This window comes from Equus asinus, chromosome 17 (assembly GCF_041296235.1).
Source record: "Equus asinus isolate D_3611 breed Donkey chromosome 17, EquAss-T2T_v2, whole genome shotgun sequence".
Lineage (NCBI taxonomy): Eukaryota > Metazoa > Chordata > Mammalia > Perissodactyla > Equidae > Equus > Equus asinus.
In genome coordinates, this window is record NC_091806.1 from 12,226,212 (window position 1) to 12,253,993 (window position 27,782).

Consider the following 27,782-nt stretch of genomic DNA (forward strand, 5'->3'; position numbering starts at 1 on the left):
GGCTCTTCTTGGGTCTCGAGCCTGCCAGCTTTTGGACTAGAAGTTACATCATTAGCTCTCCTGGTCCTCAGGCCTTCTGACTCGGACTAGAACTAAACCATCAGTATTCCTGGGTTTCCAGCCTGCTGACTCACCTTACAGATCTCGGGACTTGCCCATCTCCATAACTGCATGAGCCAATTCCTTATAAGAAATCTCTTTACATATATGCATATATATACATATATATGTGGTTCCTACTGGTTCTGTTCCTCTGCAGAACCCTGCCTAATATACTTCCTACAGTTGATAAGTTGAAAAATATTAAATATATAAAAAAGTTGAAAGAATAGACAATGAATACCTGTATAGCTTTCACTTAGATTCATCAATTGATCACATTTTGCCACATTTCCTTTTGTTCTGTGCGCATGTGTTTTTCTGAACCATTTCAAAGTAAGTTACAGACATCACGACACTTCACCTGTCAAAGTTTCAGCGGTGTGTCCTAAGAACAAAGACATTCTCATATGTAACTACAGTACATTATGGTATGATATATTGTCATACTTAAGGAACTTAAGATTGATGTAGTAATATCTAATATGCAGTCCGTATGAAAATTTTTTCAGTATCCCCCAAACATCCCTTCTAGCCTTTAAAAAAAAAATCCAGTATCAAGTCAACGATCACACATCACGATCCGTTGTCATGTCTCTTTAGCATCCCTTAATCTAGAATAATCTCCCAGTCTTTTTTTGGTCTTTCACGACACTGACATTTTTGAAGCATCCAGGCCAGTTGTCTCGTGTAGTCTCTTCTCAACACAGCAGCCAAAGGAATTCTTTTAAAACCTAGTCATGTCATGTCACTCCTCTGCTTGCAACCGTGCAGCAGCTGCCCAGCTCACTCACAGCACGAGTCCTCGCAACGGCCCGCGGGGCCCTGTGTGTTCTCCCTGCCCTGAGAATTCCTCCAGCACCTCGGCTCCCACCCCTTTCCTCCCTGCTCACAGTTACAGGCCCCCTTGCTGCTCTGTGACCAGGCCAGTCTAGGACTCCGTTCCTTTCTCCTACAATGCTCTTTCCAGGATACTTGCTTGGTTCACCCCCTCACCTCCTTCAAGTCTTTGCTCAAATGCCTCCTCTCATCCAGGCCTACCCTTATAGCCTTTTAAAGCTGCAGCCTAGGGGTGGCCAAGTGGTTAAGTTCACGGGCTCTGGTTCAGCAGCCCAGGGTTCCACCGGTTCGGATCCTGGGCACGGACATGGCACCGCTCATCAAGCCATGCTGAAGTGGCGTCCCACATAGCACAACCAGAAGGACCCACAACTAGATTAGACAACTATGTACTGGGGGTCTTTGGTGAGAAGAAGGAAAAGGAAAAACCAGATCTTTAAAGCTGCAGCCTGCCTCTCCCTGCCCCAGCCCTCGCTTCCTTACCCTACTCTACTCTTTTTTTAATTGTACATTTTTATTTTGAAAACAATCTTAAACCCGGAGAAAAGTTGCAAATACAACACAAATAACATTTTTCATTGCACCATTTGAGAGCAAACTGCTGACCAGATATCACATCATCTCAAATACTCAGGTGGGAATTTCCTACAACCAAGTCATTCTCCTACTTAACCACAACACGACCTTCATGGCAGGAAGTTAACGTCGACGTGTTTCGACCGTCTAATCCTCAGACCCCATTCAAGTGTCACCTATTGTCCCAATAATGTCCTTTACAGCAAAGGGATCCAGCCCAGACTCAAGACCAGAATCAAGCATTGTATTTAGTTACAGTCTCTTCCAATCTGGAATCCTTTCTCAGTCTTTCCTTGCCTTCATGACCTTGACACTTTTGAAGATTAGTTACTTTGTACATTATTTGTCAATTTGTGTTTATCCGGTGTTTCCTCATGATTTTACATTCCGGTGGTTCACATCTGGCAGGAATAGCACAGAAGAGATGGTGAGGGTCTCATTGTACTCGTTCAGGTAGCCACTGACTTCACTGGTCCCATTACTCTAACTTCTTCCACATGATCAATCTGATGTCTGGCTCATCCTCTCTACTGTGAAGGCACTCTCTCTTCCTCTTGAAACCAATAAGTATTTTGGGGGGAAGTACTTTGGAACTATGTACATATTCCATTCTTCATCAAATTTTTAATTAATTCATTTACATCAGTATGGATTCTTGTTTTTTTTTTTTTTTTTTTTTGAGGAAGATCAGTCTTGATCTAACATCTGCCAATCCTCCTCTCTTTGCTGAGGAAGACTGGCCTTGAGCTAACATCAGTGCCCATCTTCCTCTGTGGATTCTTGTTTTATCCAACAAAATCTGTTAGTATCATTGCTGCGGACTGAGTTTGTGTCCCACCCCCGGCCCCAAATTCCTATGTCGAAGCCCTAATGAGATAGTCTTTGGAGATGGGACCTTTAGGAGGCAATTAGGGTTAGACGAGGTCATGAGGGTGGGGCCCTCATGATGCGATCAGTGGCCTTATAAGAAGAGGAAGAGATCTCTCTCTTTTTCTCTCTCTCCACATAAAAGAACAGAGGAAAGGCCACGTGAGGACACAGTGAGAAGGCAGCCGTCTGCAACCCAAGGAGAGAGGCCTCACCAGACACCAACCCTGCTGGTGTCTCGATCTTGCACTTTCAGTCTCCAAAGCTGTGAGAAAATAAATCTCAGCTGTTTAAGCCCTGCAGTCTGTCGTATGGTGTTATGGCAGCCTGAGCTGGTGAGGACAGTCATTCTTAATCATTATTAATGAGTGAATGGGAGTCCGTTCGAGCCGGCTCCTGTGTCCTTTTGTGTTATTCTCATCATTCTTTCAGTTTTCTTTGCTTTCTGACACAGGATATTCCAGGTTCATCTTGTACTTTCCTTGGTCCAGGGCTAGAATCAGCCATTTCTCTAAAGAACCTTGGTTCCTTTTAGTGGATCATGGTATTTAGAAGCCACAATCTGAGTGTTAGAGGTACTCATTGCTACTGGCATGTCACTCCCAGGCCACTGCACACGCAGGCACACACACACACACATCTGTAACTATATTTATTTCTCTATTTAGCTTTTTACTTTGAAATCCATGAATCCACACTGATCCCTACAATTCCAATTCAACACCACAAAGTCCCTTCTTCTTTTGTTTTTTTTTTTGAGGAAGATTAGCCCTGAGCTATCTACTGCCAATCCTCCTCTTTTTGCTGAGGAAGACTGGCCCTGAGCTAACATCCATGCCCATCATCCTCTACTTTATACGTGGGACACCTACCACAGCATGGCTTTTTGCCAAGTGGTGCCACGTCAGCACCCGGGATCCGAACTGGCAAACCCCGAGCCACCAAGAAGCAGAATATGCGAACTTAACTGCTGCACCACTGGGCCGGCCCCGGAGTCCCTTCTGATTTTCTCCCTGTCCTTATTTGTAACTCTCTTCTTCAATAGTGACCTGGCTCCCATTACCCTTCACATATTTACTCATTTGCTCAATCTTCTCTACAAAACCAATTTCTCATTGCCACTCCCTCTCACCCACAGATCCTTCTTTACTCCATCTTTGTTCCTCTATGTCCTGTTCACTCTACTCAAGCTCTGACACCACACACCTGACCTTCCCCAACTTGCATACCTCCTCATCCTGCTTAGGCCCAAAGACCCATGCCAGGCTGCCCTCCTTGCTCGATTTGGTCTCTGACACTCTGCACTGGGCTGAGCCACGCCCACCACCACGATGTGGATGCCTGCCTCACTTTGCTCAGGCCCCACCTCCGCATGCTAGGCCTTTCTCCTCCAGGGTGTCCTCAGCACCCTGCTCTGGCCCTGACACACGGCACCAGGCTGCCCTGTTCATGTTCCAGCTCCCAGACCGCTCATCTGCATGGATATCCTCTTCACCTTGCTTGGCTCCAACACGCAGCACCAAGCCTCACCCTCATATGAACTCCTTTCTCACCCTACTTGGTCCCTGACACTCCAGGATGAGACACCCATATGTGAGGACGCCTTTCTCTCTCCACGCAACCTCTACCTCCCCGCACTGGGGCTTCCCCTGTGTGGACAGATCCCACCTGCTTGGGCTCCAACACCCCACAGCAGGCCAACCCTCCCCATGGATGTCTGTCCTGCTTTGTCCCACCTGATGGTCTCAGGACTGAAGAGAAGGGAAGGGGATGAAGATGAGGAAGAGGGACGCTGCTCTATTCTTTATTGTTCCAAAGCACTTATTGCTTTTGTGTCAGTCTGCTGGTTTTTGCCATAAAAAATACCATAGTCTGGGGGGCTTAAACAACAGAAATTTATTTCCTCTCAGTTCTGGTGGCTGGGAAGTCCAAGATCAAGGTGCCAGAAAATTCGGTTTCTGGTGAGGCCTCTCTTCCCGGCTTGCGGGTGGCTGCCCTCTTGCTGTGTCCTCACACAATCCGTTCTCTGTGCAGCGCGGAGAGAGAGAGAAAGCTCTCTGGTGTCTCTTCCTCTTCTTATAGGGCCACCAGTCCTAACGGATGAGGGCCCCACCCTAATGACCTCCTTCAGTCTTAATTACCTCCCTAAGGGCCCCATCTCCTAACTTAGTTACATGGGGGGGCCAGGGCTCCAACATATGAATTTGGGGGACCAATTCAGTCCATCGCATCTTTCTAACTTCCCACGTTGCTTGTTTATCACGTTTACTGTTTATCGCATCCTTCTCCCCACTCCTGCACGTCAGCAGCTCCTCACAGGCGGGGATGTTTGTCTCTGGCTCACTGTGGCACCCCACGAACCTGGAAGGGCAGCTGGAGACACTCAGACATATGTGCAGAGGGACGTGTGTGTCTGAGGAAGCTCACGCGAGGAGCCTTGCTCCCACACTCCCCCCATCCTCAGACCTTGGGAGGGAAAGTCAGAATCATTGGGACCAGGTACAAACGGTTTATTTTCCTATAAAGAGCAAAGTACGAAGAGGCGAGAGAGGGCAACTGGGCCTCGGGGGGCGCCAGCGGGGAGTCCCTGGCAGCTGCCCCAGGAGTAAACGGTCGTCGAGGCAGGGAGGGCAGAGGTCTCCAGGGTGACGGTGGAGAAGGAGCAGGGAGGCGAGGCCGAAGCCCAAGACTGCTGAGGGCGTCACACAAAGCCAGGCTTCATGGACGAGCGGCGGCAGTTGGGGCAGCTCCGTGTCCCGTTGTTCTGCAGGCACCTTAGGAGGCAAAGGGCCCTGTCCACTCACAGAGCCTGTCCTGCTCCCCGGGCCCTCTCTCCTCCCCTCCCCTCCCCTCTGTGGGGGCTGGGAAGGCGTCAAGGGAGGGGGTCAGGCCCCTGCTGGCCCCTCGCACTCTGCCCAGGGGGCTTCCAGGGCAGAGCCTGGGCGGGGAGTCAGGAGGTGGGGATGGAGGCAGGCCTGGCCCTGGGCGTCTGAACCCCAAGACCCTTGAGAGGCCTCTCTGAACTCTCTTTGGGGAGAAGAAGAAGACTGGCTTCCTCTACACGGGAAGCTCTTAGGATGCGCTTGGGACGCACAAAGCGCCAAGTGTCTGCTGTTAGCGTGACTAGTGTGATTGGGCCCTAGGGTGCCCCCAAGAGGCCCCGTGTGCTCCCTGCCCGCAGCGGGGAGCCCCCTCACCGGAGGTGGAAGATGTGGGAGCAGGGCAGGGCCTGCAGCCGGCTATTCCTCTCGCCTATGGACTCGCCGCACAGGCCGCAGTAGAGCTCGCTCTCCTCCACGCACTCGTGGAAGCGCACGACGTGCGCACGCAGCTCCCGCTGCAGCCCCTTGCTGCGGTAGATGCTCTCGCTCAGGCAGTGCAGCTTGAGCTGGCTCAGCTGGGCCCGTGGGGACAGACCAAGTCAGTGCTGTGAGCAGCTGTCCCACTTCCCTCCTGTCTCCGCAGGGCCACCGGGCAATCAGCACACATGGGGTCCAGGGCTGGCCGTGTTCCTGCCTTGCTGGTGGACCTAGGAAAAACATCCTGCCCTCTCTGGGCCTTGGTTTCCCTCCATGCAGAATGAGGGGGTGGGGGAGGCAAGTGGTCCTTACCCCTAGAACCAGCTGGGGACCCCACGATTTTGAGGAATTTTATTGACCAAACTTGCTGTGTTGACTCCCTAAGAATTAATTTGCTTTCCTGTTTTTGGTAATTAAATGCACACAACCGCTTAGCATTTCTGATCAGCCCAAGATACTTGGTGAACCCAAGTGGCTAGAATCCAGCCAAAGGCACATCTGTTTGGCATTTTAGTTGGACTGTGCACCTGATACCAGAGAAACGCACATCTTCCAGAAGACTTTGAGAAACACTGAATCTATTTTCAACACTTAAAGTTTGGATATGATTATTAAATTTGGAGAGGTGTATATCTTTGGAGTTAAGACAGACCAGTTTCCATGTGTGGGACCTCGAGTGCCTCTTTGAGCCTCGCTTTCGTCATCTGCAAAGTGGGGCTCCCTGGACCCGCCTTGTAGGGAGATACTGAGGACCGGAAGCGGTCCCTGGAGAGCCCTGTGGTGCCCAGCTCTCAGGGAGTGGAGGCCACTGTTGGGAGCATTCATGAAGCCCCTGAGGAACTCTGATATCCTTTGAGCTATGGATCTCTTGCCCTGCCCTCCGAAGTGCTCTGTGGGTGGGAGAGAAACAGCTGTGTGCTGGGGATGGCTGGGGCGGCTCCTGGAGATCACGAAGGGCTCAGGGCCTGAGCGGGCCCAGTGGGGCTGTCTCCCCAACCCGAGACCCCACCCTTGGATCTTGACTCCAGACTCACAAGACAGAATCAGGTCTGACCTTGTTCCCCACCTCCTCGGCCAGGTCCTGGGCTCTCTCGATGGCATCCAGAGCCTGGAAGGCGAGCACAGGGCAGAGCTGTCTGATAAAGGCCTTGGCTCATAGGAAAGGAAGGGGTGGGGAGTGGGGGCGGGTCTGGGGAGGGTGACGGGGCTGGGCAGCTGCCCTGTGAGTAAAGGTAGCAGGGAGACTGGGGCACAGTCCCAAGAGCTGTGAGGGCAAGTTACCTCCTGCCTCAGTTTACTCAGATACAGACTGGGAAGACTATTCTTGTGTCGCGGGGTGTTGTGAAATCCCAGGAAGCAGTTAGAGCATCCTGAGTTCAAACCCCAGCTCTGGTCCTTTACTAGCTGTGTGACTGGGCAAGTCCTGGGCCTTCTCTGAGCCTGGAAAATGACTTGGAATGTTCTGGTCTCACGGGATTGGGATGAGGCTGATGTTAGACAAAGGTCTGACAGAGTTCTCACCCACAGATTGTTGGCTGAACTCCAGGCCCCACATGGGAGCCCTGGGGAGAGCTGGGGCTGTAGGCAAGGGCCCCCCTCACCTTGTCCAGTGCCTTCCTGGCCACCCAGCATTTGGCCACACCCAGCAGCACCTGCACCTGCCCCAGGCGGTTTCCGATCTCGGTCATGATGCTCATGGCGGAGTCGTACCTGGGGAAGGCCGTCTGCACAGCCAGGTCGGGGGTGGAGTCAGGCTGGGCCCGGCCTGCACACACCCCCACCCCGCCTCTCAGTGACCTCACCTCCAGGTCCCCACGGCTCCGGTGGATGTCAGCAAAGCAGAGCAGGCAGAGGGCCTGTAGTGGCCGGTCCCCGTGCTGCAGTGCAATCTTCATAGACTCCTGCGAGGGAGGCCGGTCACGCAGGCCCGCTCGTCTGCCCCCACCACTGAGGCGCCCTCCCCCAGTGGGCCCCTCTGACGGGCAGGCCTGGGATCACCAACAGCCTCAGAGCCCGATACGCTTCTCATGGTGCTTGGGCCCCAGGCACTGAAGCACTGAGGCCTCACAGTGCCCAATGAAGTGGAAACTGAAGCTCAGAGAGCAGAAGTGACTTGGTCAAGGTCGCCTGGCTCGTATGTGGCAAAGCTGGGATTTGAACCCTGGTCAGTGGAACTCCAGAGAGTTGCTCTCTTCCTATTAAAGTGCCCCACAGATGGTGCAAGGGGGTGCAGAGGGAAGCCCCCTCCCCTGAGAATGGACTGGAAGGGAGTGAGGTTTGGTGCAGTGGGGAGGGCAGAACAGATGCAGCCGTCAGAGGCTCAGCTATAGAGGGGCTGGGCCGGGGCAAGCCTTGGGGCCCTCAGTGGGCTGACTGGGAAGAGGAGCCCCTGCTGCCCCAGGTCCCAGAGCCTGGCCCACACCGCCACCTTCCACCTGCCCCCTTCCCTGCTGCCCCACCTCGCAACACTCCATGGCACTGCCCAGGTGGCCCAGCAGGCGATAGGCCACGGCCATGTGGTACTGGCTCATGGCCCGGTACTTGAGGCTCCAGCCTTTGCCGTAGTCATTGACGAGCTCCGCGGCCTTGCAGGGGAAGAAGAGAGCTTTCTCGTAGTCCTGCAGGGGACACAGGGAGGGGGCGGGATGGGAGGGCACTGTGAGTGGCAGAAGCTGCCCCTAAGTCGAGGGCTCCAGGGCCTGCCTTCTCCAGCAGCCAGGGGCCCACAGTCCCCCTCTGGGTATCCAGGGAGAGAGTGATCCAGGCAGAGGGAACAGCCAGTGCAACAGTGTGGGCTCCGTGGACACGGGGATTTTCATCTGGTTTGCCGAGTATCCCAAGAGCCTAGTACAGTGCTGGCACTTAGTAGATACACAGTAAATATCTGTTGAATGAATGAATGAGAAAGCAAGACAGCTGGCGTCTCTTCTCAGTCAGTCCCAGTGGGGCCCCTCAGCTTCAGAGACACACAGAGAGGCGGGATGTCAGTGCACCCCGCAAACTAGAGTTTGCCCCCTGGCCCCCAGCAGCAGCTGCTTAGTGAAGGCTCAGGAACTGATTGCCGGTACAGTCAGCTCAGAACATCAGGGCAGACTCTGAGGCAATTAAATCATTCTCTCAGCCTTTCTATCTCCTCAAACCTCCAAATGCCTTCTCTACCTGCCCATGATGAGCCGACGACCTCGTCTTCCACGCCATTGCGGAGACAGAAGAAGATCAGAGAGGAGCTTCTTTATCCATCTCACCCATCGGTCCCGCAGATCTGTCCCCACCCCACCTCCCCCTGATACTCTGGCGGAGGGCTCCCTGCTCCTCTCAAATGTGAGCCCTCCACGGGGGCTCTGAACAAATCTCCCCACTCCCAATTCCCCATCTCTGTCTCCTGAATCAGTCCCCTCCACATTTCTCACCTCGTTTAAAAAATAAAAACAAAAATCAAAAACCTTTAGATCACATACGCCCTTCAGCCACAGTCCCATTTCTCTGTTCTTTCTCATAGAAAACCTATCTGATCTTCCACTTCATATCTAACAAGCATCCCTGAGCTAATATGACCAAAAGAGAACTCTCAGTAACCCCAGAAAACACGGTTTGTAACATACTTTGTTATGTAATTTTTTTTTTTTTTTTGGTGAGGAAGATTGGCTCTGAGCTAACACCTCTATTTTTGAATGTGAGACGCTGCCACAGCATGGCTTGATGAGCAGTGTGTAGATTCACACCCAGGATCTGAACTCTCGAACCCTAGGCTGCCAAAGCAGAGTGTGCAAACTTAACCACTGTGCCACCAGGCTGGCCCATTTGTTATGTATTTTTTAATTTGAAGCCATGTAAACATTTTACAGGTTTAAAAATTTAAATTAAAATTTAAAAACTTTAAAAATAGAAAATGGTGGGGCCGGCCCCATGGCCAAGTGGTTAAGTTCACACACTCCACTTCTGTGGCCCAGGGTTTCGCCGGTTCAAATCCTGGGCACGGACATGGCACTGCTCATCAAGCCATGCTGAGGTGGTGTCCCACATGCCACAACTAGAAGGACCCACAACCAAAAATATACAACTGTGTACCAGCGGGCTTTGGGGAGAAAAAGGAAAAATAAAATCTTAAAAAAAAAAAAAGGAAATAAGTGACCCTAACTGCATATCATTATATTAATATTATATTGTAATTAATTATAACAATTATTTATTATATATTTATTATATATTATAATAAACTATGTTATATTATAATATATTGTTATATGTAATATTATAATATAATGTAAATTAATATAATATTATTCAATAATATAATATATTGTGTTCATATAATCACACAGAAAAAAATAATTATTTCAAATGACCCTAGAGCATATACTTGGACAGTTTATCCATAGTGGAATATATTATAAAGACAAAGAATGGCAAAAATATCTTAAACTTCCTTCAGAAGTCTCTTTGAGAAATATTGGTGTTGTCTTTTGAAAGTATTTTATTTTGTAGGATAAAGTAAATATTTAATTATGTTGTTAGAAACCAAGATTTTCAGTCTAAGAGAAAAGAGAATCAGGTTTAAAATAAATTAAGGAAAATCCTGACACATTCTATTTGAATTGGAAATAGCAATAGAAACTTCAGTTGTCCTGGTAACTGAAAAGATTTGGAAGCAATGACAGGGGCTGGCCCCATGGCCGAGTGGTCAAGCCATGCTGAGGCGGCATCCCACATGCCACAAGTAGAAGGACCCACAACTAAAAATATACAGCTATGTACCAGGGGGCTTTGAGGAGAAGAAGAAGAAGAAGAAAAAAAAAGATTGGCAACAGATGTTAGCACAGGTGCCAATATTAAAAATAATAAAATAAAAAAAAAAGAAGCAATGACAACCCAGTGGCCATGAGCACCCTGAGAGCTGGCATTTGGTCTTTATTTTTTTATTTTTTATTTTTTTTTAAAGATTGGCACCTGAGCTAACAACTGTTGCCAATCTTCTTTTTTTCCTGCTTTTTTTTTTTTCTCCTCAAAGCCCCCCAGTACATAGTTGTATATTTTAATTGTGGGTCCTTCTAGCTGTGGGATGTGGGACGCTGCCTCAACATGGCCTAACCAGCGGTGCCATGTCAGCGCCCAGGATCCGAACCCTGGACCGCCGGAAGTGGAGCGTGAGAACTTAACCACTCGGCCACCAGGGGCCGGCCCACAGCATTTGGTCTTTAAATACCATTTCCCACTATAAAGAACCCGGAGAAATGGCTGATTCTAGGTCTGGGGCAGGGAATATACAAAGTGACCCTGGGAGAGTTTATTGTGCCAGAAAACAAGAAAGTTTTCAAGGACTAAATGAAGTCTTGTCAAAAGGACACAGGAAGCCCGCCCGGTGGCTCATCAGTTAAGTGCGCACATTCCGCTTTGGCGGCCTGGGGTTCGCAGGTTCAGATCCTGGGTGAGGACATGGCACTGCTTGGCATGCCATGCTGTGGTAGGCGTCCCACATATAAAGCAGAGGAAGATGGGCACGGATGTTAGCTCAGGGCCAGTCTTCCTCAGCAAAAAGAGGAGGATTGGTAGCAGATGTTAGCTCAGGGCTGATCTTCCTAAAGAAATAAATAAAAATAAATTAAAAATTAAAAAGAAACGGTGCTGGCCCCGTGGCCTAGTGGTTAAGTTCGCGCGCTCCGCTGCAGGCGGCCCAGTGTTTCATTGGTTCGAATCCTGGGCGCGGACATGGCACTGCTCATCAAACCACGCTGAGGCAGCGTCCCACATGCCACAACTAGAAGGACCCACAACGAAGAATATACAACTATGTACCGGGGGGCTTTGGGGAGAAAAAGGAAAAATAAAATCTTTAAAAAAAAAAAATCAAAAAGAAAAGGACACAGGAACCATATCAAAGGGAATTTCACGGGCTAAAGTGAAGATAATATAAGCATCAAAACGAAGAATGATTGCGATTAACTGAAAAACACTAAATATAAAAAAATCCACGATTTCATAATGATACTCCAAAAAGAGAAGGCAAAACAAACCAGTGTGGCCACTGAAGGCAGTTATTACATCAACGCCTTCTTCTGAAAAGGGGTAATTAAGGGAAGGAGAAAATATTTATTCTGCCTTTCTTTTAGGACCTGTGTTTCAGAATAAGCAACCGGCCCCAGCTGATGAGGGAAAGTTCTTCCTTATAGAAAAATCCAAGTTGATAATTGTAGAAGGAATGCTAGAAAGTGGAAATCGCCATTTCATTAGAATTGAAACAAAAGAATTGATTTAGGCCACAAACACCACGGATGCTGAAACCCTAAGAGAAAACGTTGCAGAACTGCAGATTCACAGGGTGCCAAAGTGTCCCCCCACAAATTAACCTGCTGGTAGTGAAAGGAAAAATGCAAACCCTAAGACGGAGGCACCAGGTTGCCCCTCCCTCAACTATCCGATGTGACGTCATATGAAGAATACAGCATCACTTATACAGTATTCTTCCCAAAAATGTGTGACCTCAGTCTTACCAAGTCATTATTTAAGTTCCAGCTCATAGGAAGTAAAGGAGATAAGGGAACAAGTTACGTGATTGCTCGAGGAAGCAGTGAGACAATGCGACGGAACATTCTAGAAGGCAATTACTCTGGCTTCTTCAATAAATCATGGAAAATAAAGAGCAGGGTAGGGATTTTCTATTGAGAGGGACTTAAGAGACATAATAACCACTGCAATGTGTGACTCTTGTTTGTGTTCCAATTCAAACAAGCAGAGGGTAAAGGCATATTTTCAGGATAAGCAGAGAAATTTAAGAGATAATTGCTCATGTTGCGATTATGTAAGAAAGTGTCCTTATATAAGAAAATGTCCCCTTTTTTTGTTCTCCCAGAGTTGCATACTAATTTACTTTGGGGTAAAATATCCTGATGTCTATAATTTTACATCACAACACTCCAGTTAAAAATATTTAAGTCAAATATAGCAAAATATTAAGAATGGTTAAATCTAAGTGGGGGGGATATGGGGATTCATTAGATTATTCTCTCTACTTTCCTGATGGTTATTAATTTTCTTTATAAAAATAAAAAAGGTTTTAAAACGCCCCTACCCCTCTCCAATCCTATCGCATCTCACTAACGTCTTCTCCATACATCTAGTTGCTGAAAAATAATCCTCAGTGTCATCCCGGACGACTCACTTCCTCACACCCCAGCCCTGATCCATCAGCATCAACACACTCATTGGCCCCAGGATTTATTAAGCATCTACTATGTGCCAGGCATTAACATCCCCCATGGGCCAAGCGCAGCCTGGATGCCTAGGGGGAAAGAGAACGGGTGCTCAGGACCAGAGGCCTGCGGTCACTGGCCCCATCCGTTCGTTCACAGTCTGCCTTCCCCCCTCCCCCTACCTCTCTGATCCCCCCCACCTCTTCTCATGCACCTGCTGCAGCCATGCTGGCCTCCATCCTTCTTGGAACGTGCCAGCTGTGCTCCCCCCAGGGCAGAGCTTTGTTTTAGCTGTTCCCTCTTTTTTGCTCTGTTGTTAGATTTCTGCATGGCTCACCTTCCCATCTCCTTCAAGTCCTCAGACATCACCTGTAGGAGGCCTTCCGACCACCCTGTTTGAAATTGCAACACCCTATCCTCAGCACCTCCTACCCTCTTTAATTGCTTCCCTTTCTCCTAAGCACTTTCTAGCACGCTCTATAATTGACTTACTGATTGTGTTTATTTGTCATTCTCCCCCAAGTAGAATGCAAGCCTTCTGAGGCCAGGGACTTTGCTATTGTTTTCACTGATTGCACCCCAGGCCAACAGTGCCTGGGATCTAGTAGATGCTCAATAAATAGAGGATGACTGAATCCTTTCAACCATGCTGTAAGGTGGGTCCTATTCTCCCTCATTTTATAGATATACCTAGCAAGGTTCAGAGAGGACAGGTGACGTGTCCAAGATCACACAGCAAACCCACAGCAGGGCAGGTTCACTGCCTGTCCTCACACAGGAGCCTCCTATTCCCCTAGGAAATCAGACAGATCAAGGTTTGAATTCTGGCTCTGCCCTTCCCGGCTAATTCGTCTTTTCCCTCTCAGACTCTTGTCCGCCTCGTCCCTGCCTGAATGGAGGACTGAACGAAGTAACACAACAGGGAGGGTGGCTCGAGAGAGGCTCTCGGGGAGCTGAGCCCTCCACCCCCGCCCCTGGGGCCCGGGCTCACCTTGACCTGGGCATAGAAGCTGCCCAGGCTGCAGCAGACGCGGCACTCGAGCATGGTGTCGTCGTTGTTGTGGGCATAGCGCAGGGCTTTCTCGAAGCTCTCCAGGGCCTTCTGGAAGAGGCTGAGGCCCAGGAAGGCATTGCCCATGCTCAGGCTGACCTGGCCTCCGAGCTGGGCGCCCGCCCTGGTGCCAGGCAGGCCGAGGCAGGTCTTGCAGTAGGAGATGGTCTTGTGGAACTCGCACAGCTTCTCGTTGCTGCGTGCCAGGTTCAGATAGCTCTCCAGGAGGAAGTTGGCGTCCTCCAGCTCCCGGGCCGTGTCGATCTGCACTACAGCAAACTGCCCACCGGGGTGGGGAGCGGGTGGCTGTCAGCCTGCACTCTGAGCCTCGGATCCGAGCCTCCAACCCTCCATCTGGGCCTCAGACCCTGAGCTTCCACCTCCAGCCTCAAATGCATCCTCTCCTCCCCATCCATAGACTAGAAGCTTCAGCTGGGAGCTTCCATCCATCTCCCAGGCTCGGACCCATCGCTCACCTGTCCACCCCGAGCCTAGATCTGCTGTCTCCATCATCCACCTACCCCCAGCCTTAAACCTGGAGCTGGCGCACCCCAGGCTCAGACTCGGAACCCCCAAAAGGAAGGCTGGAACCTAGACTCCGAGAGCCGGCCTTGAGCCCCTCCGAACTCTGTGGCTGAGGACCTCAGTCTCAGAGCCTCAGGCACTGAAGCTCAAGGCTACAGGCCCAAATCCGAAGCCAAGACCCAGCATCTAGGACCCAAGGCCTCAGAAGTGGACTCAGAGTCCCTGGCCACCAGCTTGGGAGACACAGTGGAGCCTCAGGAGGCGGGAGGGGGGCCGGGAAGCCTGAGAGAATTCCAGCCTGGCCCCACGCTCCCGTGTCTGCCGCCGGGTGTCCCCACCTTCAGCATCTCCTTGTAGCGGCCCATCTCCGAGTGGGCCGTGACCAGGCAGCCCAGCACGCGAAAGCGCCCCACGAGGTCCGAGCTCTTCTCCAGCACCTTTATCCACACCTGCAGCGCCTTCTCTGTCTGGTTAGACTGGTACAGCTGGAGCCCCTTCTCGATCTGCTGCTTTGTCTGGTCCTGCCCCATCCTTCGAGCCCTGCACCTCACACAGAGAGACCCTGGTGGCTCCGTGTCTCTAGGTACTCATAGCGGGGGGACCCACGGTGCCAGCGGCCCACTGAGCCCCGCCAAGGATAGCAGCTCTGGGAAGGAGCCGAGCAGGGCCTGGATGGAGAGCGGGCGCCACCCTGGGAACAAAGCTGGTTCGGCCCCTGTCCGCAGCTGTCCCTGCCAGTTGGGGCCACGTGGCCGCTGAGGAATGTCAGCCACAAGGTCACGCAGGCCTCTGCCATACAAATCCCCAGGCTGGGAGGTGGCTTCCCAGGGGTGCAGGCACCCTGCCCCCTGGGCACCCCCTCGGTGTCTCTTTGGCACCTCTGACACCGATCCTGACCCCCTGGCAGGGCAGGCCCTCTCTGCAGCCTTGCCAAGGAGCCGCCTCCCGGGATGGGCTGAGAGCTGGAAGGAGCAGGGACGAGGCTGGGTACACAGGCATCAGGGAGGCTGGGGCAGGAGCCCAGCCTGAGCGGTGCCTCTCCCGTCACAACCTTCCCCCGCCCAGACCCACTCTTCCCCCAGGTCTTGTTCCTGTGATTCACCCGGCGCAGAGCTCACTTATCAGTGCACGTGCCCACGCCATTCCCAACATCTCATCCAAACTCACAGCATGACCCAAGCTAAGTCACTCACCTCCCTGGGCCTCAGTTTACTCATCTGTAAAAATTAGGATAACAACAGGCTAATAAACTCTAACTCACAGGGTTGTTATGAGGCAACAGAGTGCAGGGGGTAACGGCGTGGACATTGGAGCCAGGCTGCGGGTTCAGATTCTGACTCCACCGCTTGGCTGTATGGGCAGTGTGACCCTGGGCAAGACAGTAATGGTACCCACCTCACTGGATTGGTAGGAGAACTAAATGACTTACGAGTGGACAAGGATTTAGGACAGCGCCTGGCACACAGGAAACATTGTGGTGATGAGCCAGAGGTTATCCCGCGCTGAGTCCGTCTGCTCCTCGGCGAACTGCCCACCAGGGACAGAAGTTGGCCCTTGAAGGTTTAAAAAGTGTCCCAATTCCAATCCTAAATCCCAGTTTGGAAGTGTCCCGAATAATGTCAAGGCCTGACGTGTGGAGAGGGGCAAAGTCTTATGCAGGAAGCAGATATTTGAAGTTCTGGGATCCTGGGGTTGAGAGAGAGGCCCTCGTAACAGGGCCCCTGCCAACCCCACCAGCTGGTCTCACCCCGTACTTCTCCCTCTCTGCAAACCAGGCTCCTCCTTGTCCCGGGGCAAAGATCATCCTTTCAGAGTGGACAGCGATTTCTAGTGCCTTCACATATTTGAGCATTGATGACCACTAATTCCAGAACATTTTCATCACCTCGAAAGAAGCCCTGTACTGATTAGCAGTCACTCCCCATTCCTCCTGGGTTACGGGCTGAATTGAGGGCCCCCCCGATTCATCTCTTGAAGTCTTAGCCCCCAGAACCTCAGAATGTGACTCATTTGGAGATACCATCTTTAAAGAAGAAAAATGAGGTCCCTGGAGTGGGCCTGAATCCAGTTTTAGGAGATTAGGACAGACACACAGAGGGAAGACCATGTGAAGACGCAGGAAGGAGACGCCGTCTACAAGCCAAGGGGAGAGGCCTCACAAGAAACCACGCCTTCCAACACCTTGACCTCTGACTTCTGGCCTCCAGAACTGTGAAAAAATAAATTTCTATTGCTTAAGCCACCCAGTCTGTGGTACTCTGTTATGGCAGCCCGAGCTGACGCATACAGCCAGCAACCACAATCGACTTTCTGTGGATTTGTCTATTCTGGACATTTCATACAAATGAAATCATAAAATATGTGGCATTTTGTCCCTGGCTTCTTCCACTTACCATAACGTTTTCATGATTCACCCACATTATAGCATGATTCCATACTCCATTCCTTTTTATGGCTATTTTCATTGCACGGAAATACCGTTTCGCTTATTCATTCACTAGTTGGTGGACATTTGGGTTGTTTCACTTTGTGGCTATTATGAATGATGATACTATAAATATTAATGTACAAGTTTTCATGTGGACATGTTTTTATTTTTCTTGGGAACATACCTAGGAGTGGAATTGCTGGGTCGTATGGTAACTCCACATTCGGCTTTTGAGGAACTGCCCACCTGTTTGCCCCAGGGCCTTTGCACCATCCCTTTCCTCCTCCCTCCCTTGACATTCTTAGTTGAGTCCTAGATGGGGTGAATCAGCTTATTATACTCTCATCGAGAATTATATTCCATTCTGATACAAGATTTATCTCTATAATTTTATATTCATTAGAGAGATTATTTGCTTCATATCTGCTTCCTCCACTCAAATGTGTGGGCCGAGACTTTGTCCCATTCATCACTGAGGCATCCCCAGAGCAAGGCCTGGCACAGCGGCCACTCAATAAATATGTTGAATGAATGGGAAAAAAGGGGAGCAATGAAAGTCTTATTGTGAAATTTAAAGCCACTGCTGGAGGCAGCCCATCTGCCATGTCCTGCCCCTTCCTGGGGAAACTGAGCCCAGGCAGAGATGACTCCTGTTCAGTGTGAGTTAAACAGGTCCAGAGAGGGGCCATCTGGGGGGTGCATAGCCAGCGAGGGGGTCCAGGCCCCAGCGTCACGGCTCAGCAGAGGTGGAAGGGGTGTGGAAGTAGGCTCGTGGGACGAGACAAGGCCACTGGACTCGCCAGGGGAAGTGTTCTTGAACCAGGACCACAGGAAGCTGGGAGAGTGGGGAGGGTGGGGGAGTCACTGGCCCAGGAGAGTCGGCTGGATCTTCCTCTCCCCTGGGAAGGTGGGTCCTGGGCTGAAGTGAAAGTCCAGACGGTGAGGAAGCTGGGCCCGCAGGGAAGTGCTGAAGAGCCGGCACGCTCTCTCCCGCTCAGGGGTCCAGACACCAGTCTGCCTGAGTCTTCAGCAGGAGGGAAAGGAGACGGGCAGCCCGCGTCTGCGTCCCAAGTGAGTCGGGACCACAGCCTTCTGGGTCCCGGGAACTCACAAGATCTCAAAACTTGAAGACATTGACAGGAGAAAGCCTTCCTCTGCCCCAGAGCCAGCTCTTTGCCGGTGACGGCACACAGTCAGGGCAAGCTCATGTCACTTTAGGGCCGGGGCTACGGTCTCTTTGTACCACGAGCACCTGCACAGCTGCTGGCAAGTAAGAGGCGCCCGACCGAAGGAGGTCACCTAACAGCATTTCTTCTAGTTTACAGGGAAGGACACGGAGGCACCGAGAGGTAAAGGGACCTGCCCAAGACCACACTGCCACCCAGAGACAGAGCAGGAGGGGACCCCAGGCAGTGTGACCAGGGGTCCCACTCCTAGAGGAGCAGAGGCGAGATAGCGGAGCAGAACCGGACACAGTTTTCAGGAATCACAGTGACCTTTACCTGACACCCAACAAGCTCACCGGGCACGTTACCCAAGGCTCTGGCCTGGGTGGGCAGGAAACACGTGGACAAGGCAGGCTAAGGAGAGGGTAGACAGGGTCGAGCGTGCTCACCCGAGCCCAGCAATGACGGCGGACAAACGGCCCCTGAAGTGGGGAGGACAAGCCACAAAGTGAAATGGTCTTTTATGGGCCACTTAACCTCACAGGGTGGTAGGACAGTGGGGGCCCGGGGGCCTTCACCAAGGGCCTGCCATGTCAGGCACCAGCTACGAGCCTTACATCTTAGATCCTTGTTTTATAATCACAAGCAGAAAACGAAGTTTGGGTCTGAAGCAGGGGTCACAATCTGGCAGGCGAGGGCGGCAGATTTCTGAGTTGGCTGGCTCTATTTGTTATCTGGGAGATTTATACAAAAATCTGCATTTCCTGCTTCTCTTGGTGAATGGGAGCTCAGGCAACCCAGGGCTGGAGATTCTGCATGTCAACCATTCAAGTGGTTGGTGTCTGGCCCTGAGAGACCGAGAATGTCTCCTTTGCAAACAGCCCCTACTGCTCCCTATTCTCGCCTTGACACTGAAGCCAAGTGTCTCTTGTCATTTAGATTGATCTCCTCACATGCCTGGCCCCTGCAGGCCCCTGAATTGGCAGCCCCTGCTCCAGAAGCATGAAAAATATAACCAAGGGGATAGTCCCAGGCCCCCTCTGCCACCATTAGCAGGATAATTAGGAAGTCTGTCCCTCTCGACAAATTCATTTTCCTCATTTGCAAAGGGGGTAACACCTCTCGGGTAAGGTTTCTTGTGAAAACCAAATGAGACGATAAAATAACTTGCTTTGAAAACAAGACATTGACCTAACGCCCCTCTACAGGACCTCCTGAATCTGCCTTGAATTGGCACTTACTGTTTATAACAGTGAAAAAACTAGAAATAAGCTGTGTCCAATAGGAGAGTGGTTGAGAAACCATGAAATGCTACATAGCCTCTAAAACCGAAAGTTGTAGATACCGGTGTACACACGCAGATGGAAGGGTGCCGCGACATCGTAACTGAAAAACTGCAAGCTACAGAACGTCCTGTGCATTATGCCATGCTCTCATTTTTATTAACAAAAATTACATATGTACATATTTTTGTATATAGAGAGGAAAATTCTGGAAGCATCCTCACCCCATCTGTTTAACAGTTATCAATGGGCCGTGGGATGAGGAAACGCTCCCTTTTAACTTTGAGGTACTTAGGGTTGTTAGCAACGTGAAGGAGCACTTGCCAGGGGCGGCACCGGGCCAAGCGTTTGAGGCAAGATCTCCCAGCTCTGCGGGGTGGGAGCTTTCATTTCCCTTCGGCAGATGAGGAATCTGAGGCTGAGAGAACCAAGCCACTTGCCCAAGATCACATGGTTGGTATTATAACCATTAGGAGACTCTTAAACACAGGTTTTTCCTACCACACTCTAAGCCTCTTCTCTAACTATGAATGTTTTGCGTTAAAAAAAAAACCCCAAAGAACTCAAACCCTTGAAAAAGGTCATTGTGTCATACAGGCGTCAGGCTCTGGGCACACTCCACTCTAGGGATGATGGGGTCAGTGGCATTCTCAGGGCTGGAAGGCCACAGGTAGGTTCCCCTCCCTCAGGGGCCTTCCTGACAGCCAAAGGGACTCTCCCGCAGCACAGGGCCCTGCCAAGCAGGTGCTGGCACCAGCTTCCTCGAGGGGCAGGACCCCTAGTGAGCTGCCTAGGAAATCAATTGTGTTAGCAGCTTTCTGTGAAGTGGCTCTAAGGGACTTGCCTTTCATTTCTATTTCAAGGCCACCGAGAGACGGCTGAGAATTTGGGTACTGGCCGGTAGCTTTGTCGTCACTGCCGCTGAGTGGATTCCAACTCCTAGTGACGCCAGGTACAGCAGCGTGGAACCCTGCCGCTCTTTTTGTGCCATCCTCTCACCTTCCAGTGCTGTATGAGACAAGGCCTCGAGGCTGTTCACAGGGTTTTTGTGGCCAATTTTTTCAGATGTGGGTGGCCAGGTCCTTTTTCCTAGTCTGTCTTAGTCTAGAAGCTCCACTGAAGTCTGTCCACCACGGGTGACCCTGCTGGTATTTGAAATCCTGGTGGCAGAGCCTTCAGCATCACAGCAACACGCAGCCTGACAGTCTGACAACTGACGGACAGGTGTATGGTTCCCTAACGGGGAAGCAAACCTGGGCTGCAGTGCTGAGAGCGCTGGATCTTTACCACTAGATCACCAGGGCTGGCTGTGGCTGGTAGCTAGCAATCTAGAAACTAGGTGCGAAGATGTTATTCCCTTTCTTCTGGAGTACATGGAAATATCTAAATAAAACTCTAATGTAGCTGGCGGGGGGCGGGGGGGAGGGTACACCAGGAAGCTCTTGGACAAAAGCAATTGTCAATTTATTTGTTCATTTACTCACTCACTAAACGTTTCCTGAATACTCATCATCTGATGGCCCCTGGGGCTCCAGTGAGGAAGAAGTCACACGTGTCCCCTGCCTTCACGAAGCTCCATTCTAGCAGCGGAATTTCCACCAGGGCATCCAGGGTCCACCACAGACGCTCCCAAAGGAACATGCTCTGGAGACTTTGGAGTCAGGGTGACCTGGGTTAAAACCCAGCTCTCCTGCTTACAGCCACGCGACAGAGAGGAATTACACCTGCTCTGTGCCTCAGTTTCTAACTCCCTCAGCTGCCGGTTGCAGGCTGGACTAGTACAGTAGCTACAATTCATAAACGGTAGTTATTTTGTTTTCTTAAAAGTAAAGTAACTGTCTAGAACAGTCCTGACCCCCATGATTGACCACGATGACGGAAATGTTCTATGTCCTGCACTGTCCAATAGCGTCGCCACTAGCAATACGTGGCTTCATGGTGAAACTGCTGAATGACACTTTGTAATTAAATAGCCACAGTGCTTAGAGGGCAAGCATACTGGGCAATGCAGGCAGGGCTACATTGCCAGATTCAGGTGAGGCTGATGACGCAGCAGGTAGACAGGAGGAGCTGGGGCAAGTGAGGGAGCCAGGGCGCTGCAGAAGCATGGCTGGACTGCGAGGAGACAAACTCAGCAGGACCGGGAGTGGCAGGAGCAGGTGGTACAAGGCTAGAGCTGTGCGTGGTTTTCAAACAGGGGGAGGAAAGGAGAGCGAACATACCCAGAGGGAGGCTAAATGAAAGGCAGACACAAAAGGCATATATATTGCATGATTGCATTTATATGACACGTCTGCAACAGGCAAATCTAGACAGCAGAAACAGTAGCGGTTGCCAGAGGCTGGGAATGGGGGAGACTGGGGAAGGAGAGTGACTGCTAAGGGTTACGGGCTTTCTTTCGGGGTGATGAGAATGTTCTAAAATCAGGTTGGGGTGATGGTTGCACAGTGCTAAAACCCAATGGCTTCCCTGCTTTAAGTGGGTGGATTGCATAGAATGGGAACTATACCTCAATCCAGTAGTTAAACACCAAAACCTCAGGAGGCCTCAGGTCAGTGGGACCCCCGCAGGGAGGGTAGGGATGGAGGCAGGGATGATGTCTCGTAGACTTGGCTACCGGGGTGTCTGAATGGCCCTTCCCAGTTGAAATGTGTTCGATTTCCCACTCCAAGACTCTCAGATTTAAAAAAACAGAAGCCCTCCCTACAGCTGGAGCCTTTACCAGTAAAGAGAAAGTCAATGTATGCAAAAGAAATTAAATGCCAGATGGTGAGGGCTGGACAGGACTCCTGAGAGAGAAGGAAAATGCTGGAGAAAGGCAGAAGGTGGAGGCCAAAGCCATCAAGGATCCCTCCCGGAAGGGCAATGTCATCAGACGTTAGTCTGACATTCTCAGAGGTGAAGGGACAAACCTCGTCTTTCATTTCCTTCCCAACAGCTTTTCTTCATCAGAAACTGTGATGCTCAGGTGAGCACAGGATGTAAGGTCCCAGGGAGTCAGGGAAGCTGTGTGCTGACCCAGAAAGTCGGTGCAGAGGCTGCCTCTGCGGTAAGCCAGAAACCAGGAGTGTGGCAAAAATGAGGTGCTGAGGAATCTATTCAAAAACAAAAGGTGATTGCATGTGGGTTTTTACAAAGAATACTGTTGAATTAAGACAGCTATATGATTATAAAGATGCACAAACATACATCTTTTAAAAAATAGTACTTTTGGGATATTCCTGCTTTTATAAATTTTAAAGAGAAACAATAGCCTTTAAGTATGATATTAAATTGGAAGATGCCCGAGTTGTACTTAACATTCTATTTTTACATCAAGTTCTATCTGGAACATGGAGGAGGAAGCTGGATCTCCATCCTGGCCCCATTTCCCAGTGTGAAGCGCACACCTCTCTGAGAAGGCACCCAGCGGACAGTTTACATGTATATTGATGGGTACGTAGCGTAATGTGTATTTTAAAACACATCATTAGGATATCACATTTGTGATTTCACAAATATTAATGGTGAGAAGGAGATGAAGTTGAAGAAGGTGCATTTCAAGCTGATTTACAACATTCGGGGTTGATGACTGTGCAACACCGTGAACGTAATACTGCCACTGAACTGTCCATCTGAAAACGATTAAAACAGAAAATTTTATGTTAAATGTGTTTTACCACAATGACAAGAACTGAAACCAACATCAGGGAAAGGCTAGTCGAGGTGGCCCCAGATGCAGGAACAACTGTGTGGCAGGAGTGACGCTTAGGAGGCCCTCCAGTCCTCCCTGGAAGTGGCCCCTCAGAGGGCAAGCTGACCAGCTCTTCGGAGCCCTGAGTTACGAGTGCAGCCCTCCGACAGACAGGCGCTCTCAGCGGGGCAAAGCTGCAATGGCTGACGACCCGCAGGTGCCACGAGAGCTGTAGGGGCCCCAGCTTCCCTGCCCCAGAGCCTAGAGGACAGCGTGCAGTCGTGTCCCATGAGGCTGCACAGGGCAGCCGAGGCAAGCCGATCTGCTTTTACCGAGGTGTTTCTCCTCAGGTGGTTGAGAGCAAGGGCTCAGGAGTCAGGCAGAGCTGGGCTGATTCTCAGTGTGCACCTCTCTCTAGCAGGCAACTCAGTCTGCTCATTTGCAAAATGGGGACGGGGACAGTAGCTCCCTCCCAGGGATGGTATAAAGACTGGAACACAGAACGTGTATCAGATGTTTCCCACAGCACTCGGATTTTGATAAACAGTCAATGAACATTAGCTAGGATAATTACTACATATTAATACAAATTTCTGATTTTTAATTAAACATTTTTAATGCATACAAATGAGGAAGGAACATCCCCAAATTTATTTGTGCTGCGAACCCTTACTTCACAGAACGTTTCCTGGGCTGGTACTCAGTGCACCCCCCACTGAGAAATGCTACTCCAGACACATCCCACATAGAGGGGCTGTGATGAGAAGGTTGAGGCCAGGCCCACCCACAGGCCTGTGCTGGCTGCACCCTCCACACAGGCACCTGCTTCCCAAGGGCTGGCCTCCCGGAGCAGAGGGGACGGCAGCAGCAGCCAAGGAGCAGGTAAGGAGCAGACAAGCTCACGCTTTGGCCAGGGGGCCTAAGCCTCCCGGCCCAGCGGCCGAGCCTGCAGCTTGCAGAGGTCTGAGGAGGCCCAGGTGTACGACCCCACTCACCTGGGGAGTGATCTGGAATTACCGACTAGCAAACCCAGGGCATCTTAGAAACGCCCTGCTGTGACCCAGTTCTGAGGCCAGAATGAGGAGGAAAGGAGCTGAATCACTTTACGCCGGCGCGTTGCAGGCCTGGAGAGGAAGAGGCCCACGCTCTGGGGCTCCGGGCCGGTCGGCTGCCTCCCCGGGCACAGGACCTCTGCAGCCCAGGGCAGGGACTTGCACTCACAGGTCTGAGCCCATCCTGCCGTGTGGCAGCCACCACTGGAAACAGAAGCAGCACAATTACAGCTGCCCAGGGGCCGGCGTGTGGCCGAGCGGGCAAGTTCGCTCACTCTGCTTCGGCGGCCCAGGGTTTCGCTGGGTCAGATCCTGGGCGCGGACATGGCACCACTCATCAAGCGATGCTGAGACAGCGTCCCACATGCCACGGCTAGAAGGACCCACAACTAAGAATATACAACTATGTACCGGGGGGCATTGGGGAGAAAAAGGAAAAAAATACAATAAAAATCTTTAAAGCTGCCCAGAAAGTCTTAAGGTGCTTCCATATGGGCAGAGATGCTGCAGAGGGTCAGAGGACGATGGGGAGGGCAGTTTCCCGGGGGAAACTGTGTTCTGAAGGAGCCTCTGCTGGGTCCAGGTGCACACCAACAGGCACATCAAATGACACCTGACCAGGGCACCCACCCCTTCTTCAGAAATGCCGCCAACCCCACCAGCCCCAAGGTCCCACCGCCCACCCCAACAATCAATAACTCTGAAGACAACATCAGTTCTTCTCAAACAGTTTAATAGCAAATAAACAAAGGAAGGTACCACACTTGGCAGATACAAAATGACTTTTTGTCCGTGTGTCTGTGCAATTAAAACAGATTTAGGTTCCCCATTGGGACAAAAGGAAAAACACACAAAAAAAGGAAGGAGATTCCTTTTAAACACATACTCCCTTGCTCCAAACTTGTAACAATTGTTTTCTTTTTTAATCCACTACACAAACTCTGTGATCAGGTCAGAAAAGCGACAAAGGCTCTTCTTGCCTTTTTTTTTTTTTAAACCATTAAAGTAAAATCCATAATTTTCTACATAGTACAACACAAGTTCACACAAAAAAGACATTTTCTTTTGCAAATCAAAACAGGAAAGAAAGAAAAGCTCAAACAAGGTAAAGGAAAAGCATTTCTACGGCTGAATCACGACTTTTGAGTTGATTGAATCCCGTTGTTGCTGCAGAACAGACTGTGCGTTTGGTCATAGTGGCAATTTTTTTTCTCTTCACATTGTGAAATCACTTTACATTGTTTTCTAGTAGAAAAGGCAAAAAACTGTACAAAACCCCTAGTGTTAAATACAACGTTTGTACCAATAAAAAACTCACACAGGTTTGTCTCCAAAATGTAAAGTTTCTTTTTTTTTTTTCTTTTTAAATTATTCACAAAAAGCAGCTGGAAATCAGAAAGGCAGCTGCCGCTCCAGGGTCTCAAATCCATTAAAACCACCACAGAACAATTAAAACAATCAGAGAGAGAAAAGGAAACAACGTCCAACGTTTGGCATTTGGTTTTATCCACAGGTTTTCCCAGAGCTCCTCTTGGAATTGAAAGCAAAATGTATTGGCAAACACGGATTCTGAATACACAGGAAGGGGAGCCTCAGCGCCTTCTGCCCACAGAGGCGGCTCTGTGCAGTCAGACTGTGGGGTGCACGGCAGTCCGCTCAGGCTGGGGTTCCTGGCCTCTTCCCATCCCATCACCCCTTCCAGGAAACTAAGCAGCCTCCCACACACTGGGCCTCCACGTGGCCGCCCTTTCCTCCTAGGAAGAGTGGCCTTGGGTATAATACTAGGCAAGCTGCCGGGTCTCAGAGCAGAAACTCTGCCAGGAGCCCTTCCTTCATCACCCCAGCATGGATGATGCTAACAGTGCTTCTACCTTCCCCGCCCCCCTCCCCCAAGTCCCGCAGCTACCCCTCTCCACCCTTCCCTGGACAATCCTACTTCCCAGCTCTCCCACCCACCGGCAGCTCAGGTCTGGGTGGGGACTATCACAAAGTCCTCCTCTGCAACCTCTTACCTCCACAGATCCATCCCGTGACCTCTCACCTCCTCTGGCCTCTCCCTCCACCATTCACATTCTTACTCAAGTTCCTAAGACCCTGAGGCTGATGGTGCCACAAGAGAGGAGAGCAAGTTCCCCTCAGGGAACCAAGGAACTGGCTTGCCTGGCACCCAGGGACAGTAGCTATTCGGCTCTTCACCCAATTTAAAAAAACAAATCCCGCCCTCACCTCCACCCCACTAGCTAAGCAAGAGCAGAGCTGCGGTGAAGAGCCAGTGTGGGGTGGGTGGTGCCCAGGGCTGTAAACAGTGTGCAGACTGTAGTATTGTGCTTGTCACCTAGGAAAAGCGCTGGCAGGTCTGTTGCCACTTAGTGCACAGATGGCCTCCTCCGAGGGTTCCGAGCACCCCCTTCTGGCCGAGGGATGCTCCCTAGCCCTACCGCGCTAAGCCTCCTGCCTACCCGCAGCCACCTTCTGGGGTCTATCTCTGCTCCTCGTGCCTATCCGGGCCCGCTTCCCACCCATCTCTGAGCAGAGCAGCCAGCCTCCTGGAGGCCCCACTGAGGCCTGGAGGCCACATGAGGCGACAGTCTAAGTGCACAGGCAAACGCTCTAAGGGCAATAGAGGAGAAAGTTGCCACTTCAAAATAAAACAATACAATCTTGAAAAAAATAATCAACCCCACAACAATTTAAAACAGCTTCTTTGAAACCCTTTTAAATCGGTCAGTTTTTGCACAAACTATAGAAAACAGAGAGGTGAAGGTGATATATACGGAGGTGTGAAGAAACAGCAGGAAACATGCAAAACTTGTTTTTTCTGGGCATAATCTTAGTAAGAAAGGAAAAAATTCAAAACAAAAACACAAAAACAATACAAAAACAAAAACAAAAAAATCAAAGCATCACATTTTGCTGTGGAGACTGTAGGAACAAGCATGGAGATGGGCGAGGGTAAGCGGCCAGAGGGAGGTGACGTCTCCCCGCAGGGTCGCTACAGGGAGGAACCACAAAAGACAAAGGAAAAGGGCTGGCTGGGGCCCAAGCTGCAGCCTGCGGTCAAAAAAGAAAAGGGGTTCAGGTGTTTTCTGCAGTCGAGAACTCAGAAAAACAAAAACAAGAACACATGCGGCTTCCTCAAGCCCCACAAACTGTATCAGCAAAATGTGCTCAGGAGCCTCAAAGGTTTTAGTGACATCTTTTATTTCATTGTTTACTTCAAAGTTGTCTTTAAAACTAAGCACACAGAGAAACAAAGCCTAGAAACGGACTGGCTGTGTGTTCACAGAAATACAAACACCACGCGGTATGTGCTAGTAGGGCTGCTCTGAAGACAATTACAAAGAATTGGAATCACAAAATCAAGTGGTTATCTTATGAAGTTCTAGAAAAATAGATTTTTTTATATTCAAATGCAAGTTTAAATATTTCCCCTTCAGCAGTCGTTCTAGCAAAACCAATTTGGCAGCACAAAAGAAAAAAAAAGGAAAGAAAAAAGAAAAAACAAAGAAAGAAACAAACATAATAAAAATACACGTCAGCATCAAAGGTCAACACAAGGTCAAAGGTGAGAGTTCAAGCATCAGAGAAGCTGAAGAGACAGGGATTTGGACGATGTACTTGACGCCACATCGACATGCTTTAGGCACAACGATGAACAAACGGCAGGAATCTAGAAAAAAAAACAAACCAGAAAGAGGGAGACCCACTGAGTTACACAGAGCAATACATCCAAACG

At 50.3% G+C, this 27,782-nt stretch overlaps 2 protein-coding genes across 18 annotated transcripts in view; both read right to left on the reverse strand.

The window, feature by feature from the left end:
* Positions 1 to 4,877: 4,877 nt before the first annotated feature.
* On the reverse strand, positions 4,878 to 15,211 carry RAPSN (receptor associated protein of the synapse). Its single transcript, XM_014861336.3, has 8 exons — positions 14,783 to 15,211; positions 13,860 to 14,198; positions 8,141 to 8,299; positions 7,484 to 7,582; positions 7,283 to 7,405; positions 6,736 to 6,789; positions 5,580 to 5,779; positions 4,878 to 5,156 (listed from the first exon to the last, which is right to left on the reverse strand). The coding sequence occupies exons 1-8, from the start codon at positions 14,972 to 14,974 to the stop codon at positions 5,084 to 5,086; spliced, it is 1,239 nt and encodes a 412-aa protein (XP_014716822.1). The 5' UTR covers positions 14,975 to 15,211; the 3' UTR covers positions 4,878 to 5,083.
* A 7,190-nt stretch (positions 15,212 to 22,401) lies between these two features.
* CELF1 (CUGBP Elav-like family member 1) overlaps positions 22,402 to 27,782 on the reverse strand; it is a 70,289-nt gene continuing 64,908 nt past the window's right edge. For 15 of the 17 annotated variants that reach the window (XM_070487705.1, XM_070487704.1, XM_070487696.1 and 12 more), the window contains one exon: positions 24,763 to 27,716. The gene's annotated coding sequence lies outside the window, so the exon portion shown is untranslated. Of the gene's footprint in view, positions 22,936 to 24,762; positions 27,717 to 27,782 lie in introns of those variants that run through there. The other 2 variants (XM_070487698.1, XM_044750524.2) reach the window with 1 other exon arrangement.

What these genes read in the sequence shown, in the direction of transcription:
- RAPSN (XM_014861336.3), bottom strand. Translation starts at nt 14,974, where the DNA reads ATGGGGCAGGACCAGACAAAGCAGCAGATCGAGAAGGGGCTCCAGCTG. An exon ending in GTGCCATGGAGTGTTGCGAG is followed by an intron (nt 7,583 to 8,140) that starts GTGGGGCAGCAG and finishes CCTCCCTCGCAG; the next exon opens with GAGTCTATGAAGATTGCACT. An exon ending in GGAGCCGTGGGGACCTGGAG is followed by an intron (nt 7,406 to 7,483) that starts GTGAGGTCACTG and finishes CTGGCTGTGCAG; the next exon opens with ACGGCCTTCCCCAGGTACGA.